At 39.3% G+C, this 17,670-nt stretch overlaps 2 protein-coding genes across 6 annotated transcripts in view; one reads left to right on the top strand and one right to left on the bottom strand.

Moving 5' to 3' along the window:
• The window catches only part of arhgap17a (Rho GTPase activating protein 17a), a 30,688-nt gene extending 23,609 nt beyond the window's left edge, over positions 1-7,079 (top strand). For 2 of the 3 annotated variants that reach the window (XM_072455548.1, XM_072455547.1), the window contains 4 exons: positions 424-666; positions 1,103-1,221; positions 2,345-2,869; positions 5,814-7,079. In XM_072455548.1, the coding sequence (XP_072311649.1) occupies positions 424-666; positions 1,103-1,221; positions 2,345-2,869; positions 5,814-5,941 (1,015 nt within the window). In that variant the 3' untranslated portion in view covers positions 5,942-7,079. The remainder of the gene's footprint in view (positions 1-423; positions 667-1,102; positions 1,222-2,344; positions 2,870-5,813) is intronic. The other variant, XM_072455549.1, reaches the window with a different exon arrangement.
• Positions 7,080-8,962: 1,883 nt separating this feature from the next.
• The window catches only part of grid2ipb (glutamate receptor, ionotropic, delta 2 (Grid2) interacting protein, b), a 48,016-nt gene continuing 39,308 nt past the window's right edge, over positions 8,963-17,670 (bottom strand). For 2 of the 3 annotated variants that reach the window (XM_072456013.1, XM_072456016.1), the window contains 9 exons: positions 17,489-17,576; positions 16,518-16,607; positions 14,824-15,020; positions 13,729-13,884; positions 13,559-13,645; positions 13,346-13,475; positions 11,275-11,393; positions 10,529-10,693; positions 8,963-9,624 (listed from right to left, as the gene is read on the bottom strand). In XM_072456013.1, the coding sequence (XP_072312114.1) occupies positions 9,553-9,624; positions 10,529-10,693; positions 11,275-11,393; positions 13,346-13,475; positions 13,559-13,645; positions 13,729-13,884; positions 14,824-15,020; positions 16,518-16,607; positions 17,489-17,576 (1,104 nt within the window). In that variant the 3' untranslated portion in view covers positions 8,963-9,552. The remainder of the gene's footprint in view (positions 9,625-10,528; positions 10,694-11,274; positions 11,394-13,345; positions 13,476-13,558; positions 13,646-13,728; positions 13,885-14,823; positions 15,021-16,517; positions 16,608-17,488; positions 17,577-17,670) is intronic. The other variant, XM_072456014.1, reaches the window with a different exon arrangement.

Genomic DNA, 17,670 nt, shown 5'->3' with positions numbered 1-17,670 from the left:
TATTATTATCAACTAAATATAGCTGAAACTATGGTAATTGAAGGCATATTTACAAAACAAATATTAGATTATTATAAAGTATTACTGATGAAAGTCACAAATAGTTTGTTCTATTTAGCCATTTTGATATAATAAAGCCACTGTATGTCCAGATAACGAGAACTATTCACAATAACATAAGTCAATTCATCTATAATTTAAATGATTGATTTAAATGAAATAGTTTTTCTATGACACAATATTGAGATATTCATTTTGGTCACTTTTCCCCACCCCTATGTACAGTATTGTTTCAAACACTTTCTGACAAACACCTAACCCCATGCCTCCTCCTTCCATGACATTCTTTGGTGATTCTTTGGAGGGTCTAATCTGTTTCTAATCACTGCTGGTGTGTCTGCTCTTCCTGCTCCTGCCGTTCAGCCCTCCTAACAAGCACTCGGAGCACACGCTGCGTAGAGGCAGTAACACCTTAGGTAGAAAGCAACACACATCCCCTGCCTTCCAGCCCCCTCTGCCCCCTGTGGAGGCCGCGGGTCAGGGGGAGCAGCCGTCCCCACCGCAGACAGTGGGCCCGGGGCCCGACTCCCAGCAGAGCCTGGCCCAGAGTCTGGCTGCTCTGGCTGCAGCTCAGCAGCTCCTCGCGCAGCACACGGAGGAGCTCAGGTATGAGTCTGCTTAAGCGTCCTGTCTCTGCAGCTTCAGTGTTCATGTTACTCTGCTGTTAGTGCTTCCACCACCAGAGCTCACTGCAAACAGCTCTGTAGGCATGTGTCCACTGACCATTACACACCAACATTCTGCTCAGTCTGAGGGCCACTCCTCTTCCTCTGCTTGCTCCAAATCAGTGAAATCAGCAGGACTTTCACCCTAGGGCCCCGGCCACTCTGACCTGGTGCCTCTTGAAGTGTGTGTCACTGGCAGCACAACATTCATGCTCACATCACTGTCTTTAGTGTAGTCGGAGCGCTCAGAGTCACCCATGGCCATTTCTTTGCTGATTTTATCTTTACTGCTCTCATCACTTTTGTCAGGAGCAGAGCTTCAACTTGTTGTAAAATGAGCTGAAAGTTTAAAGGATTCTTGTTCTTGTCTTCTGAAGTAACTCCAAGCTGCGTGAGTCCATGCTGCAGCGGAACGGCTCTGAGAGGGGAGGACAGCTGAGCACAGGGGCCCCTGGGGCAGGACCCACAGGGCCCAGTCCACACATGATACGCCGAGGTACGTTCGGCCTAACCATGTTTTCTGCTTTATATTCACATAAGAACATGATTGACACCAGTAGAGTCATTTAGAGTTTGTTTTCTCAGAGGAAAAAGGTCAAGATGTTATTATTATTATTAGATTAGGGTTTAAAGGGCACATATAAGGCCAAATCGTAATGTTATAACAAATAACAAATTAATCTTTGGATTATTAACATGGAGTTGTATTTATCTTCATTCATGCTTGTTTCATTAAAGGGGACATATTATGCTAAATCAACATGAACGACCTTTTAACCTTATTACGACAGCGTTTCCTCAAAGTTGTATTTTGATTGTTTGATGCATGTTTGAGTTCATCCTATTTTGTCCTGCAACTGACGCTCGAGTTCAAAATCACTGTTTTCACCTAACCCCTATCCCCGCCCACATCCCTGTGTTTAGTTCTGATTATTAGAAAAAGTAAGACTCTGAGTGACACTTGTGGGGCTCTAAAATGTCACGTAGCCACTTTTCAAAAATAAAAACATGTAAATGACAATCGGTTGCTTGTGACAGTGAAATGTTACTATGAAGTTCTGCAGTTTTGAACAGGAAGTCAATGGACCCGTTTCTATTACTATTACAATCAGTATTGCGGCTTCCAATGGTAAACATATGGTCCACCTAATTTGTAGTTTCATACTAAGCACCTGAAAAAGCGTCACATGTCTCCTTTAATCACATGTCGTTTCCTCTGCTCACAAAATCAACTTTCTCAGATTTGTTACATCATAGGAGATCCGGAGGTACCGCCTTTAAGTCCATAAATCATTGCCAGAAAGATCACGTTCATTACAACTGCGTGCGTATATTAGCATGTTGGGGGCAATCTAGCTTTGATTTATTTCCCCATGGTGCCAGTAGATGGAGTGTGAACACAAATCCTGATGTGGGAACGCTTCATAGATATAAAATACTTCAGAAGAGACATTATTTTAAGTTCTTGAATATTAGATGCTAAAGCAGAATTACTCAAGAACATGTTTAAAGGCCAATAAGAATACAAGTAAAGCATAATCTGTGTCCTTCAAATCAGTTTATCATCTGAACAGGAAGTACTGTAAATCAAACTTTGTCATTTTCATTATCATTTTCAGGTACCAAGAAGCAGGCACCCCCTCCTCCCAAACCCACCAACCCTCCTCCCAGCCAGCCCTGCGCCTCCCCCAGCTCCACCCCCACACCCTCATGCCCCGCCCAGTCCTCCAGCCCCGGCAGCCGCCCCCCATCCAGCCCCTCTCCCACGTCCCCCGTCCCCTCTCCCTCCTCCTCCCAGCCCAGCGCCACACCGCGACGTCACTCCAACAACCAGACCCCCATCCACGCGCCCAGCCACCCTCCGCCCGAGCCGCCCACCACGCAGTCCTGCCCTAGCCCTAGCCCCGCCCCAGACCCGCCCGGCGCCGATGCCTCGCCCCCGGGCACCCCCTCGCCTCCGGGCACCCCTCCGCCCAGCGCTCCGTCCCTCTGCAGCACGTACCCGACCGGCTCCCTGCCCCGGCCGCGACCCGTGCCCAGGCCCCGGAACAGGCCCACGGTGCCCCCGCCCCCGCAGCCCCACAGCCCAGCCTCAGGAGCGACCGACGCCAACGAGATCTGCGCCGCCGCCTACAAAGTGATGGGTGAGATCCTGCTCCCGACTGTCTGATTGTGCATGATGAAGACGCTGTAATGGCGGCGCGCTTTTCTAACAGTCTCTGCGTTTAACACCTCCACAGATTAAAGAGGAGCTAGTCCGAGGTTTGTCTTAATCGACTCTCGCTGCTGCTGCTTGCTCCTCTGCTTCTTGTTCAGCATCATCCGCTTTTACGGTTGTCTGCCTGCTTTTATGGTTGAGTTATTGTTTACTAAGCCCTGTCACGTCTTTTTGTTCAATTAGAATCATTTATTTATCAGTGTCAAATATTGTTCAAATACAAATATAAAATGATGTAAAATGTGGGGTAGTAGAAATCTATGGAAGATGATCCTTTTCATCAGAATTTGAATATTAAAGGTGCAGTATGTAACTTTCTGGAGGTCGAAAGTCACCTGTTTGATTCTATGGAAATGGAAAGTTAAAACCACACTATGGAACATTCTCCATGTAGTTAGATTTGTTTTATGCCATACTATGGAACATCCAAAATGATATATATATATATATATATATATATTTATTTTTTTTTAACTTTTTTTTGTGTGTCTATTCTATTTTTTGGCTAAAACGTTACATACTGTGCCTTAAATTTGTTTTAACCCTGAAAACAAAACAAAAACATGGTTGAATTAATGTTTTTCTGCAGTCCATGTGTTTTTCTCAGTTCTAAAAATAAATGAAAGGTTAAGCTTTTAAATATTTAATGCATAGATTTCAGCTCTCAAATTCTGAGAGGAAAAATCTCAATCGTAATGTATCTAAAGTGAGTTAACCAAACCTCCAAACAACCAGGAAATCTAATGAACCAGTCTAATTCGTCATAATTAACTTTAACTAAATAACTGCAAAACCTAATTCCTTAACTGTAAACCCCGCCCACAGAAGAGAATGGCCAATAGGAAACAGCCTCTGCCCTAAGGTCTCTCTAGTTTGGACTGACTCATTTGAAGATTTAAAAATAAATGCATTGAATATTTAAAAAGTGATTTTGTCATTTTCGATGCATTGAACTGTATAAAGCAAAGACAGAGAATAAAAACACCTCAAACATGTTTTTTCAGGGTTAAAAACATATATTTAAAATTCACAGGCTCTTCCATAGAAATCCCCTTACGTCATGTGACCGCTTTGTACCGGTCATACACGTGAATAAAAGTCCTTACAAGTGCTTTCATAAGTGAGGAATTGGAGACACTTCTGTTTTAAAGCTCCTTCTTCACGTTTCCGTCTTTCTGCTGCTGCTTGAGGCTTACTGTACTCTACTCTACTGTACTGCAACTGTACTCTACTGTACTGCAACTGTACTGTACAGTAACTCTACTGTAACTGTACTCTACTGTACTGCAACTGTACTCTACTGTACTGCAACTGTACTGTACAGTAACTCTACTGTAACTGTACTCTACTGTACTCTACTCTACTGTACTCTACTGTACTGCAACTGTACTCTACTGTACTGCAACTGTACTCTACTGTACTGCAACTGTACTGTACAGTAACTCTACTGTAACTGTACTCTACTGTACTGCAACTGTACTCTACTGTACTGCAACTGTACTGTACAGTAACTCTACTGTAACTGTACTCTACTGTACTCTACTCTACTGTACTCTACTGTACTGCAACTGTACTCTACTGTACTGCAACTGTACTCTACTGTACTGCAACTGTACTGTACAGTAACTCTACTGTACTGCAACTGTACTCTACTGTACTGCAACTGTACTGTACAGTAACTCTACTGTAACTGTACTCTACTGTACTCTATTGTACTGTTGTCTCTGGGGAAACAGCGCCTCCTGCTGTTTGTTGCTGTCATGAGTTTCTTTTTGCTTTTACACTTTTCAGTTTTGGTTATATTGGTGAATATTGTGGGCTTTCACTTGATGGCACTGTGGTCATTGTTGTTGTGGATGTTTTTTGATCAAATAAAACAATCCAGCTTCTTTTTAAGATGAAGAAAATATAATTATAATGAAAATTAAGTATTAATAAAAATAAACTATATATACTTAATTACATTTAGAGAAGTAGAAAATACTTGATTGGACTTAATAAAATGCTATTGGTGCAAGTTTCAAAGTTTTGATCTAGTACATTTTATTATGATAAATAATTTCATAATCAAAATACACAAACTGTTTATTGTCTTTCTTTGTTAAGTCCACAATGGGGCTGCACAATATATTCTAATCTATAGGTGCAACTATAAAATGCACTCTTTTTAAGCTAGTAAAATGTCCTCTTTAAATAACAAATACATACGCTTAATAACCCTTTAGTTTTTAGAACTCTGTTCTGAAGGTTCAAGATTTTTATAATTGTCATCGAGAACAACAACCTAGATAACATAGAGCACCAAATATTGCACAGTTTTGATGTAAATTGCAATAAAATGTGTAAAACCCCATCTAGTAAACCCCATAAATGATCACTGTGTAAACGTACGCATGTAATAAACTGTAAGTCTTTTCTCAAAGTTTTATTGTGTTTGAAATGAAAATTCTGAACGGAATCCTCATTTTTTAATTATAAATTGTAAATCTTTTATCAAGTATCCCGGAAACTATATTAAAACGATATTATGTCAACCCAATAATATCAATACTTTCAACTTATTAGTTAACGTTTAATGATCAGACAAATGTCATTCTTTCTTTTTTTTTCTTTAAAAAAAAAAAGATAATTTCAATTTTAAATTGATTTTGTTGCATTTTTCACTATAAATAATATACACTCAATATTCAACCTTATAGCAAAATTGTCAAAATAACCATATAAACTTAATGTTGATTGACAAATTGCTAATCCCTAAACATGATTCACACTTAATGAGGGAAACATCTGAACAGAACCTTTGGCACCTAAAAGCATAAGTCGTCCTAAACGTTTACCGTAATAAATCTGCCTCCTTTATTTGCCCGCAGACCCCGCACTGTCCTTCAAAGGGCTGAGTCGAGCCTTGATCCCGGACTTCGGCGTGGACCCGTCGGCCCCGCCCCCCTCGCTGTCGCTCAGAGACTGTGAACTGGACACAGAGAGCACCGTGCTTTAACCAGAGCGCAGCCCGGCCTCTTCCTCTTCCTCTTCCTCGACCTCCTTCGCTCTCAACTCTTCATTTTAACCACACAATTGTAACTCGCTGTACTGTCCGTAACATCCACAAACACATATCACAATATTACCAACACCTACATTTATTTATACTCCAAGTTTTGTTACAGTTATTACAAATAACGGCCAAGAAACAGCCCTCGACAATCATGGCAAAGATGACACAAAAAACATGGGACGTTTGAGGTTGTTTTGTACGTTTTTTTACGTTTTTTTTTTTCTTTCCAAAAGCATTAAGAACAAACATCATTTTAAAAACTACATAATGTGGGATAAAAAGGTCAGCATGTCAAACCAAAAGTTTTCTCGTGTATTTTGTTTCTTATGCTAACGAATTCTCTTTCTCTGTCTCTGTTGTATTTATTTATCAAAGAAAAGACATTCCCTGTGGCTTGACGTTATTAATAATGCAGTCCTTATTGTAAATCATGCCTTAATAGACATTACTGTATGCTCAAACCCAGTGTTGCTGATGTTTTCAGGGAAGCAGTTTCAAGTGTATTTAAAGAGGACTTTTCTCACTTTTAAAGAACATGAAGTCAGTATTTAGCCTTTGTGTGCTTCCCGGGCCGGGACAATGGGCCGTGTGCGAGTGAATGTAGTGAGGACGTGGACATGAGCGCTGGTCCAACTCTGCAACAGATTTCTTCTTTATTTTGAGATATATTTTGAGTCTTTCGCGCTGAGCTGGGAACACGACGCGCCGTGGGCCTCAGTCGTGAAGTGCAGACGGACGATGACGCGGCAATGGTGTGTTTTCTCTTTGGAGCCTCAGATACAATGCACAGTTCAGTTCCAGTAAATGTTCTTTTATGGTACTAATGAACTTCTCAAAGAGAAATTGAGCATTAATTCTGATCTCCTTATATGGTTGTTCCTGTTCCTAGCTGCCTTATTCCCACCTAAAGAGCTTTGTCAAGGCTCTTAAATGATCAAATGCCATTAAAGTCAAATGCTGCATTTTGGAGCTCTGTGGTTTTGTATGTTTGCTGTTTTTATGAGCTTAAATATGAATTTAAACATGTCTTATGGATGCTTGGTTATATTCCTTTTCCAAAGAAAATAAAGACTATACTGTATATTATTGTCATGGATTCAGCTTCTTTTTCAAATGCAAATAATGAAACTATTCTTTTATTGAATCACAAAATAAGCTATAATACCTTGCCTTTAGTTTATATTACACTTTGCAATAATGATGAGCCTTTTAAAGAGCTTCATTCTCTCCCCAAACTTCGTGATCGTGAGATACTTCAGGGTCTTGCCCAAGGACACAACTCTTTGAACCTCGCAGCTTGGGCAGAACAAAACTGAAGCACATTCATGGGACGATGGTCAAACACCAAAATGTTTGCTTGTTTCTAATATTTGTGCTTTTTAAACTATTTAAAGGAACAGACTGGTTTTGATGATCTTCTCACCACAGATTGAATGTAAAATGCAATCAGAATACTTCTTACAAATGTCAGCACCCTCTGCTGGCCAAATCAAGCACATTCAAGGGCCAACTTGGACCCCGAGTCCTGCTTTGGGCCCCTCTGCTCTAAGCCCGGCTGCATAATGACAGTACCAGACACATGTTTGTCCTTAAAGAACATTATGGACAAACCAATGTTATGAATAAATCATTTGAAGTGTTAAATTTACAAGCACATTTATTGACTTAAAACAAATATTCAATGAATTGAACCAAACATGAAATAAAAGCAGCACAAATATAAGAGACTTAAATAGGAAATAAACATATATAAAACAGTTATAAAAGAGGCAATAAATAATGAACCTAACTAGACTAACATACTGTATCTCATAAATAACATTCGGGAAATAGAAATGCTACTAGCTGCACATGTTAACACTGTGACTTGCACCGACATGCAAAGGAGAGGGACAAAACCATGTGATCGCCGTAGTAACCACAGTATTCGGAGCTCACGGCCCCTGAAAGCTTCACTAATGCTGTGCAAAACGGAACAGAAAACCATTTGTCATCCTCGGACACTGGGAAATAACTCCATACAGTATATTACATCAAGAATGAGCAGTGCATAGCCAGCTGTCAGTGTCAATGCTCTCCCAATACAACGCGGCTGCACTTGGGATGAGTCATGAGATCACCATGGCGACCAGAGAAGCAGGATATATCCATTTACAGGAGTCTTTTGGAGCCTACGCGTGTTCCTCGCTCCGGGGGCCGCCCACCTGCTTCAAGAACACTCCAGATCGAGCATATTGGACAAAGTGCAGCCCATTAGCGCAGCCTTTTAACGTAGATTAGTCAACAACACAGGACGTTATAAGTGTCACAAGTGTCCTTTCTTTGACGTGTTGGTTTAGATCTGTGAAAAGCTTATTGTCGAATGAGCAAAGCCATGCAAGTGCTGCCTTTTCAGATTATGAAGATGAATTGAAATAAAAAACGAGACCAGTTATCAATTGCCACAGTCAATATTATGGTCCGGATGTCGTGTGGAGACTATAGTCCATATTTAGTTAATAAGACTTCAAAATTTCAACAGAACTTGGAACATAATTAACTAGCATAAGATTCTTTGTGAACAACAGAATGTTTTATTCTGGAATGGAGGCGAAAGTGAAGTAGAAAATAATGTGATTTCAATAGAATAACTCGGATTAACCTCAGAATATCTCAAAATATGAAAAAATTAAATCGTTTTGAGTGATATCGGAGCCTGGTTTAAAGACATTTACAATAGTATTTTTCATTATTTGCTTATTAAATTGTAGATTTATGACACTAAGCATTTTGGATTGAGGAAATCCTTAAGTTTCTAAGGTTTATCTTTTGGTTTTACAGGGCAAATAAATATTATAACCCAATAGCTTTTCATTTTATCTACAGATATATTACACAAATTATACTTTTTGAGAAGCTACAATACAAATTTGAGGCTAGAAAAGTTGTCTTCTTTCCATCAAAGCAGAAAAGCGAACTAAATGACCTTTCAACTCTGGAAATTCCAAAACGTTGCTTATTTTTTGTTCAAAAGACTGAAACCCATTAGCATTTAGACCTGATGCTGGCTACTTTTTGAAAATGTTTTATGCTCGTCTTCATTTTGCCTCCATTCTGACAACATAGCATTTTAGGATATATTAGCGTATTTAGCATGTCAGTTATGTATTCTCTTATAAAGCAGGTTTAAATCCCATCTTTGTACACTTTGAAACACCTTTTTTCGGATTGTAAACCAGGTCCATCCGTCTCGTCTTTCGCTCCAGCAGTGATCAGTCCCTTTATATGTGCGGGTGGCTGTGACAGCACCAGTGTTACAAACCCAAATGTAAACACCAACCACACTCCAGGCAAACCTCTTTTCACCCTACGTCTTCCGCTCTTTACACAAACATAGAATTCAATAGAAAATATAAACTTTACATATATAGTCGTATGCTAAATCTGCTCTGTGTGTGGAGTTTGTCCCTGCCTCTCTCTCTCTCTAACAGTTCTTGGTTCTCCTTGTGTGATTGACTGACTGTCTCTGTGGATTCTTGGCACTTTGGTTTGTGGAGAGCAGAGGTTTTTCGCTTCTACCAGGCCAGAGGGGACGAGAGCCCGGGACTCCTGGGGTTGTCGGGGCTCTGGGTGTCTGTTAGCGCTCTCTGCAGAAGAAAGACAGAGATAAATCATGTATAATTGTTTCTGTAATCGCTTTTTCGCTTTGGGCTGTGTTGGAACTGTTTGGAAAAGGACGCTAGGATGTAATGAAGGAGGTTGGTACTTTCACTTTATAATAATGACACCTTAATTAGCCTTAATAAAGTATGAGCAAAGACAAATGGAATGATTCAGGCGCAATAAGTATTTAATGAATGCCCTAAACCTAACTTAAATTTAGTTTTTGCTAAACCTGAATCGTTCATTATAAATTATCTTTGTCCCTACTTCATTAAGGTGTCGTAATTATAAAGTGGTACCTTTAAATTGTTCTGAAACCTCAAATATTGAACAGAAATGATAAAACACACCCAAATTTAAAGCTGGGGTACTTTGACTTTAAGGAATTTTATGTATTCCCCAAAATAATATCTTTGGTGTCTGCAGCTAATAATAAAGTATTTTGTTTCTTGTCAACCAGGAAGTAAGAAGCGACAGCAGTGCTCTGATTGGCTGTGCTTGGGTGGTCCACCTCAGCTTCACTTCACCGTCTGAAAAAGCTCTTCTAAAGCCGTGCACTCGCCTGAAAATGAATGCACGGGTTTGTGAGCGCCAGGGACAAGTTAGAATGAAATAACTACTTCCTACATTCGCAGTTTGAAAATCAGGAACCCCAGCTTTAAATAGTAGGCTTTTTCGGTTTTACTTTTCTGAGCAAATGACTATATGGACGTTATTAGCAACTTTACAAAAATAAATTGAGGATAGAGTGTGTGAAATATGGCAGGAAATAAAGTACATGACAAACTCTCCAACCACAAATCTCACTTTACACTCTTCTGTCCTCAACGGTCGAAAATGACGTCAGAGTCAGTAACTGCTAAAGTCTCCGAAAGCTCAGTTTCAAACCTCAAACTTGGATATGAAGTCGGCGAAGATGCCAAAGAAGCTCTCGGTGCTGGTGGTCTTGCCGTCTTCTCCGAAATACAACACCACTTTGTCGAACTCCTCCATGGCTCGGGTTTGAAGCGACTCGAGAGACTGGATGGAGGGATGGCTGTTCTCCAGAAAGCTCTGTGAAGAAATGGAGCGGTGAGAGAGTGAGTCAGAGAGTGAGAGTGAGAGAGTCAGAGAGTGAGTAAGTGAGAGAGTGAGAGAGTGAGTGAGTCAGAGAATGAGTGAGAGAGAGAGAGTGAGTGAGAGTGAGTGAGAGTGAGAGAGTCAGAGAGTGAGTAAGTGAGAGAGTGAGATAGAGTGAGTGAGAGAGAAAATGAGAGAGAGAGAGTGAGTGAGAGTGAGAGAGAGAGAAAGTGAGAGAGAGAGAGTGAGTGAGAGAGAGTGAGAGAGAGAGAAAGTGAGAGAGTCAGAGAGAGTGAGTGAGAGAGAAAATGAGAGAGAGAGAGTGAGTGAGAGAGAGTGAGTGAGTGAGTGAGTGAGTGAGAGAGAGTGAGTGAGAGAGAGTGAGTGAGAGAGAGTGAGTGAGTGAGTGAGTGAGTGAGAGAGAGTGAGTGAGAGAGAGTGAGAGAGAAAATGAGAGAGAGAGAGTGAGTGAGAGTGAGTGAGAGAGAGAGAAAGTGAGAGAGAGAGAGTGAGAGAGTCAGAGAGAGTGAGAGAGTGAGTGGACGGTGTTGGGGCGTGGCCGATGTGTGACGTACGCTCATGACAGAGGAGAACTTGTCTTCAGGCGTTGGGGGCAGTTTGCCACAGGCCGCCCTGATGTCCTGGACAGTGCTCTGGAGGTCGGTCAGCTCTGTGGTGATTATCCTCTGGTTCACTGCAGGAAAGAAACACACACAGGGAAAGTGAGAGAGAGTGAGAAAACAAAAACGACTCAAATATAATGTGATGAACGGTGTGTGCTGGTATCGAAAAGTGTCTACAATCTCTTAGAACTGTGGTGTGGGCCTCAGAACTCCACAATGAATGGATACTTTTGGAATGTTCTTTTGCAGGATAAAAGGACATCACAAAAAATGGTTGACACAAACGACCAACGATTAAGGACTGACATCAGACAAATGAAAAAACTCACAATCAGAACATTCATTTGGGACAAATTTGAGGGACCTTGACTTTCTTTGGACGTCTTCTTTTGTTCTTTTTTGGTTTGCTTTGGTCTCTTGGGTTCTCTTTAGTCTTCTGTTTTTTTGTCGTGTGTTTTTATATTTCAAAGAAGGAAAAAAAGAAAAGTGTCTAAAATCTCAATTAAATAAATGAAAAGTTGCAGTTTGCACTTTTTTCTTCACTAAATTGTGTCTCTGATGGGAGGAACTAACTAACTGAAACTAACACTCTCTAGTTGTTACACGAAGGCGTATCCGTAAGCAAATATATAAATGTTGATTAACCTTTATTTAACAAAGTAAAAAACACAGAGAGATCAAAACCTATTTTTTAAGACGACTTTAAACACAATTTATTTTTAGGTGTTCCATGTGTAAACAGCTTTGAGAGCCAACCCTTTGGAAAACATACTTGGACATTCATAAAAGCAGTAAATTTTTTAAGTCAGTAGGACTACTCCTGTCTGCCATGGGAATAAAGAGGATTTATACAGTATATAAATATCCACTACAATGTATAAATAACTGTTATATTTTAGATTCGACTAAACATTTTACAGCGTTTTCCCTGGTTTGACTGGTGTTGGACTTCCATGAGCAGCAGAAGTTCAGTGCGTTTCCGGGCTGAAAAACGCACGTGAACTTTTGCACAAGTCGGAAAAAACACAGCTCTGGAACTCAAATCCGCTGCCCGACATCCACAGCTGACCTGACCTGCTGTTTGAGCTCTTTGACTAAACGTTTCTACATTGAAATGTTCACTGTCAGATGTAACGAGAGATCTGGGCATGAAAAACCCGACACTGCTGTTCTATTAGTCACAAAGGCGATATTATAAGATAAGATAAGATATTCCTTCATTGTCCCACATGGGGAGATTTCATAATAATTATAACTAGCTGAGGTAAAAATGGCAGGATGTTTTGCTCTCTTAAACACTGTTCTAAATATATTAATAACAATAAAAAATAATAACAATAACAATAATAAAATAATAATAATGAATAAATAATAATAATAAGATAAGATAAGATAAGATATTCCTTCATTGTCCGACATGGGGAAATTCCATTGATGCAACGCTAATAATAATAGTAATAATACTACATAAATACAATCATTTTGGAAAGAAATATATGGCCTACTAAAACACATTTTTTTCTTTTGATGTATCAATGTTATTTAGTTTGTTTTTTACTTGTTTTTTGTGTGTGTGTGAATATGAGGTGGAGGGTGGGGTATATTTTTTATCTTTGTTTGTTTTGTGACTGTATTGTTATGTTAGAGCGGAGATTTTCAAAACCCCGTCTTTTCGAGATAAAAGCGCACGGATGCAAACAAATCTGAACCACGACTTCTCCTCTCGGAAACATAAGCGCCCGAGCACCACACGAACCCAGCAATTCCATAAACTGTTACCTAGCAACCGTACTGAAAGCAGGGATCCGAAGCTCGTCGGATTTACACATTCACTACGACTGTATGCGACGGATACAAATACAAATGGATTTCAGGACATACATGTTATTGTTCCTGCATTTTGGATGGGATTTAGTGTCTGTTGCTTTTATTCAACGTTGTTTACAAAGAAAAACCTAGTGTAAAGAGCACGTTCCTTCTAAAACCCTTCATAAAGCCCATATCTGCTCCGTACAGTACGCACCCTTGGCAGCCAGGGCCACTGTGGTCAGGTCCCTGGAAAAGTTGAGCAGCTCGGGGAAGTTCTGGCACAGGGACTTGGCCAGAATGTGGAGGAAGGTGGATTTCCCGTCCACCGTTTTGGTCGTGCTCAGCTGCGAAAAGGAAAAAAAAAACGGGGGAAAGACTGAGATGACGTTCCGGTTTGGGTGAAATAAAGCTCAGGACACGGCCGTACCTCTGTTAGAAAGTTGATTTTAAAACTAGTGGTTTTGTTGCTCTTGGGCTGCCCGTTGTTTAGGTAGTTCCCCATGGCGAGGACAAACTGTAGGAAAAAAGACGCATGGATCGTTTACAGTCATCCAAAAAGTGTTCGTTCTTCTTCTTTCTTGTCTGAGTGAGTGTTACCTCCAGGATTTTGCCCAGTTTCTTGCTGCTCTTGAGCTCCATCGACGCTTTGTAAACGTAATCGAACGCCACCTTCATCTCCTCCATCTTCTCCTGGAGCGTGGTCTTGAAGTGCAGACTTTTCAGGCGCGTTTTGTACTCGGGGACCCTCAGCATCTGAACCAAACAGAAACATTAAGATCCAGATTGTTTTGTTGTCTGGAATGCTGTGCTTTAATAGGCTTTTAATATTGCGTAGTTTGTTTATTAAGTGTAGGCTCCGGAACGTTCTATTCTCCACGGAAATGTTGTTTTTATGCCTAGAATGTTCCGCAAAATGGCACAAAACGTTGTCCTCTCCATGGAGACAGGTGTTGTTGGCAATAAAAAAAAAAAAAAGCCTGCCGCCTTTGGCTGAATAAATGAAAGATAGATAAGTTTGTACAATACTGTGGAATATTTTGTGTGATTTTATTTTTAGAAAGTGTTTTTTATTATATATTTTTTAGATATTAAACATGAAACACAGAAAAAAAAAACAGAGCAGAAAGCAATATCCAAACTCAATTTTGATTTTGGCTGAGTGTTACTTATTATTCTCATATTATGCAGTTTTAAAGGTCTAAGTCACCTGCTTTTCTTCAATTACATTTGGACTTAATTTGAAACTGGACAAATTTGACTCCTTGTCATTCAAATGTGCTGTGATTTTGTTCTGTGAGTTTCTGTTTTCCGTAAATATGTTTGTGTGCAATATTTTGTATATGACTTATGACTTGTGAGATCAAACTGAACACTTCTTATAACTTTTATTGTTTTGTGTCTGTACAGCTCTTTGGAAACTGTTTTTATTTATTTAATGTCCTATATAAATAAAGTAGATTTGGATTTGCACCGCTCCAGCTTTTCAGTTCCGACACCTTGAAGTAAAGGATCCGTTAGTGCCAATATCTATTCATACAAGTGCAGTGTCTGAAAGTGGATATTTCTTTTGTTAAAACACAAATAACACAACAAAACTGTTTAAATATGCTCTGTAACTGTAATTTATACTATACTATGGTTTATAAAGCAGGTTCAAGCACAATTTTCACAATAAAACCTGGAATCTAGTACCAGGAAGATGAAGTGGTCGGGCTGGCTGAGCTTGCCCGGGTCCTGGTCGTACTGCTGGTACAGGGTGACCTCGTCGTCGTTGGGGGCGTACAGCAGCAGTTGTTTGATGTGGGCGGGCTCCAGGCGGTCCGTGGTCATGTTCATCAGGATGTCCCGCAGCTCCTCCGGTGACAGCTTCAGGTGCGCGATCAGGATGGCTGCAGCACGTCACAAACGCTTTACACTCACTTCTGTCTATTTATTTACTTCATCAAGACTATGACTAAAAGTGCTGACATTTTCATCAAATCATAAAACTTAAAAGATAAATAAATGAAGGGAATTAATGGAAACTAAATTCATGTTCAAGGTTTTTAATCCAAGCAATTCATCATACCGGTTGTTAAAATGAAACATACATGTTCTTAATGGATTTAGTCAATTAAATTAACATAATATTTTGACTCAAACTAACAAATCAAAAACAAATCATAATTTGTCTAACTAAAATATAATAATTTTGTAATATTCCTGGAGTTGAGCCCAGATTGAACAGTAAGATTTGGATAATGTGTTGGAAGTAGGTCTGCAATTAATTATTATTTTGGTAATCGATCAATATGGCAATTATTCTTTTGATTAACGGCTGATTAGTTATTTAAATTGCAAAATATATGAGGTGAATATGAATGTTTTTTTTACATATTTGACTGAGATTAAGCTAAAAAGATGGCATATTTATTTCAGAAAAAACACAATTATAACATTTCATGACATGTTTTGTCATGTGTCTGTGTCGACCAGATAAAGATGATTTGATTACTAAGTTTGATTGGTGAATATTTAAATAATTGATTAGTTGTGATTAATGGGTTTCACTTGTTTCACTGACAAACTGCTCATAAGACAAAACTTACATGGTTTTAGTTTTTAGTTTCTACTCTGACAAACCTTTCGCTGTGTATGACAGGAATAACTGTGTCTGCACTCTTCTCTTTTGAAGTCAATCTATAATGATTATTCATGTTTTTATCTGTTTCTATTGAGATTTGAATTAATCTTTTTCTGTTTCGTAAACCACTTTGAATTACTTTGTGTACATATTGTGCTCTACAAAAGAACTTGCCTCATCAATTGTATTGTATTATTGTACACTTTCATTTCATTGTGTGTAGTGTTCACATACAAATCTTTTACATAAGACCCTAATTTTCTATATTTTTTGCCTTTTAAGATTCTATATACGCACTATAAGGTGCACCTAAAAGTCTTTAACTTTCCCAAAAAACGATTTATAATCCAGTGTGCCTTATATATAGATCAATTCTGGTTGTGCTTACTGACCTCAAAGTGATTTAGTGTGGTACACGTTTTGTTTCGCTTAATGCGCCTTATAGTCCGGTGCGCCTTATATATGAAAATTCATTGACAATGCGCCTTACAATCCAGTGCACCTTATAGTACGGAAAATACAGTATATACAATTGAACTACAGTGACCAGATCATGTCTTTTGTGGTTCAGAAAAGCTTGTATTTGTGACTGTATTGTTTTAATCTGTTAATGGGGGATTGAACATTTTACAATTTTGTAGAAAATCAAGCTCATATTCATACATGGCAAACCAGATCTGCGCATGAATCTGTAAAAACCTTCAGAATATACAGTATTGTTGCTGTGCAGTTTCAGTACGCAGACAGTACTTTAGATACTCACATGCGTTGTAGGCTTTCTTATGGGACAGAATCTCCACCACGTCTTTCTTTTTAAAGTTCTCGGGCGTGAAGGCTGGCTCTGGAGGGGAGACTGAGCATTTTAACAAGAGTTTAACATGGGTTCTCCGGGCACCAGGGGGAACTATGAACCACACGCACACAAGGAGCTGATGGGTTTTTAGTGACAACACAACTCCACCGTTTGGACTGTGCGGCGGTGAGGGGGCGGTGCCATACGGAGAAAAGATGGAACAGTGGACAAGAAAACTGTGGATGCATCAACAAGACAAGTCAGTGGTCTTTTTCTTTGTTGCGCTGTAAAGTGAATTACTTTCTTAAACTAAAAGCACGATGCAACGTTTCTGCTGGAAGTTTTATTGTTTTGCCACACGTGTTCTATTGCAGTTACAGTGTCTTTCCGTTCTGTTGATTGTATTGAATAAATGTAAGTATAAAAAGTGTAACGAGGTACTGTGGAACATTCAGGTAAAAGCTATATTATTTCTAAGGAGAAAAGCAGATGGATGACAAGTGTACCTTTAAATTCACTATTAAAGGGATGTAACTTTTTTTTCTTCATGTAAATAAAGTAAAATCTGTTTTGGTCCTGTACAGATAAATTGTAAAATCTGTTTTAGAGTCAAAATGAGACCGCAGTGCGCTGTCTGCATCCAATTTAGAGCGTTTTATTCTCCGCAAAGCAGCATTCATTTAAGTTGCATTTTTTTTATTTTAATCATCTGTGGCTTCAGAACTAACAGTATTTATTTATTGATTTCTTTGTATTAGTTCTGCTCTATTCAATCATTCAATCAGCGAGCTGTTTAGCCTTATCTTATTACGGTAACAAACAAAAGTAATACAATATTTACAAGTGACATACGACCACGTTCGAGATGGAATGCATACATAAAAAAAATGATATGACAATGAAGAAGCAGCTAAAACAATTAAAGTTCATTGAAAACTTACTGCATCTTCGCTGAGTCCCAAAATGCAGATCAAGGTCCATGTACTTCACCATATCTGTCAGCTTGTCGTACTCTGAATCCTCTCCAAGCTGAATGGAAACAAAGACGTACAATCAAATAAAACACATGGAACAGAGAGTGGAACCGCAAATAACAGAAAGTGAATCAATGCATCTCGCCACC

Source organism: Eucyclogobius newberryi, unplaced genomic scaffold (genome assembly GCF_026437365.1).
Source record: "Eucyclogobius newberryi isolate DKJ021-1_F unplaced genomic scaffold, fEucNew1.0.hap1 SCAF_20, whole genome shotgun sequence".
Lineage (NCBI taxonomy): Eukaryota > Metazoa > Chordata > Actinopteri > Gobiiformes > Gobiidae > Eucyclogobius > Eucyclogobius newberryi.
This window is presented reverse-complemented; position numbering and strand designations above follow the sequence as displayed.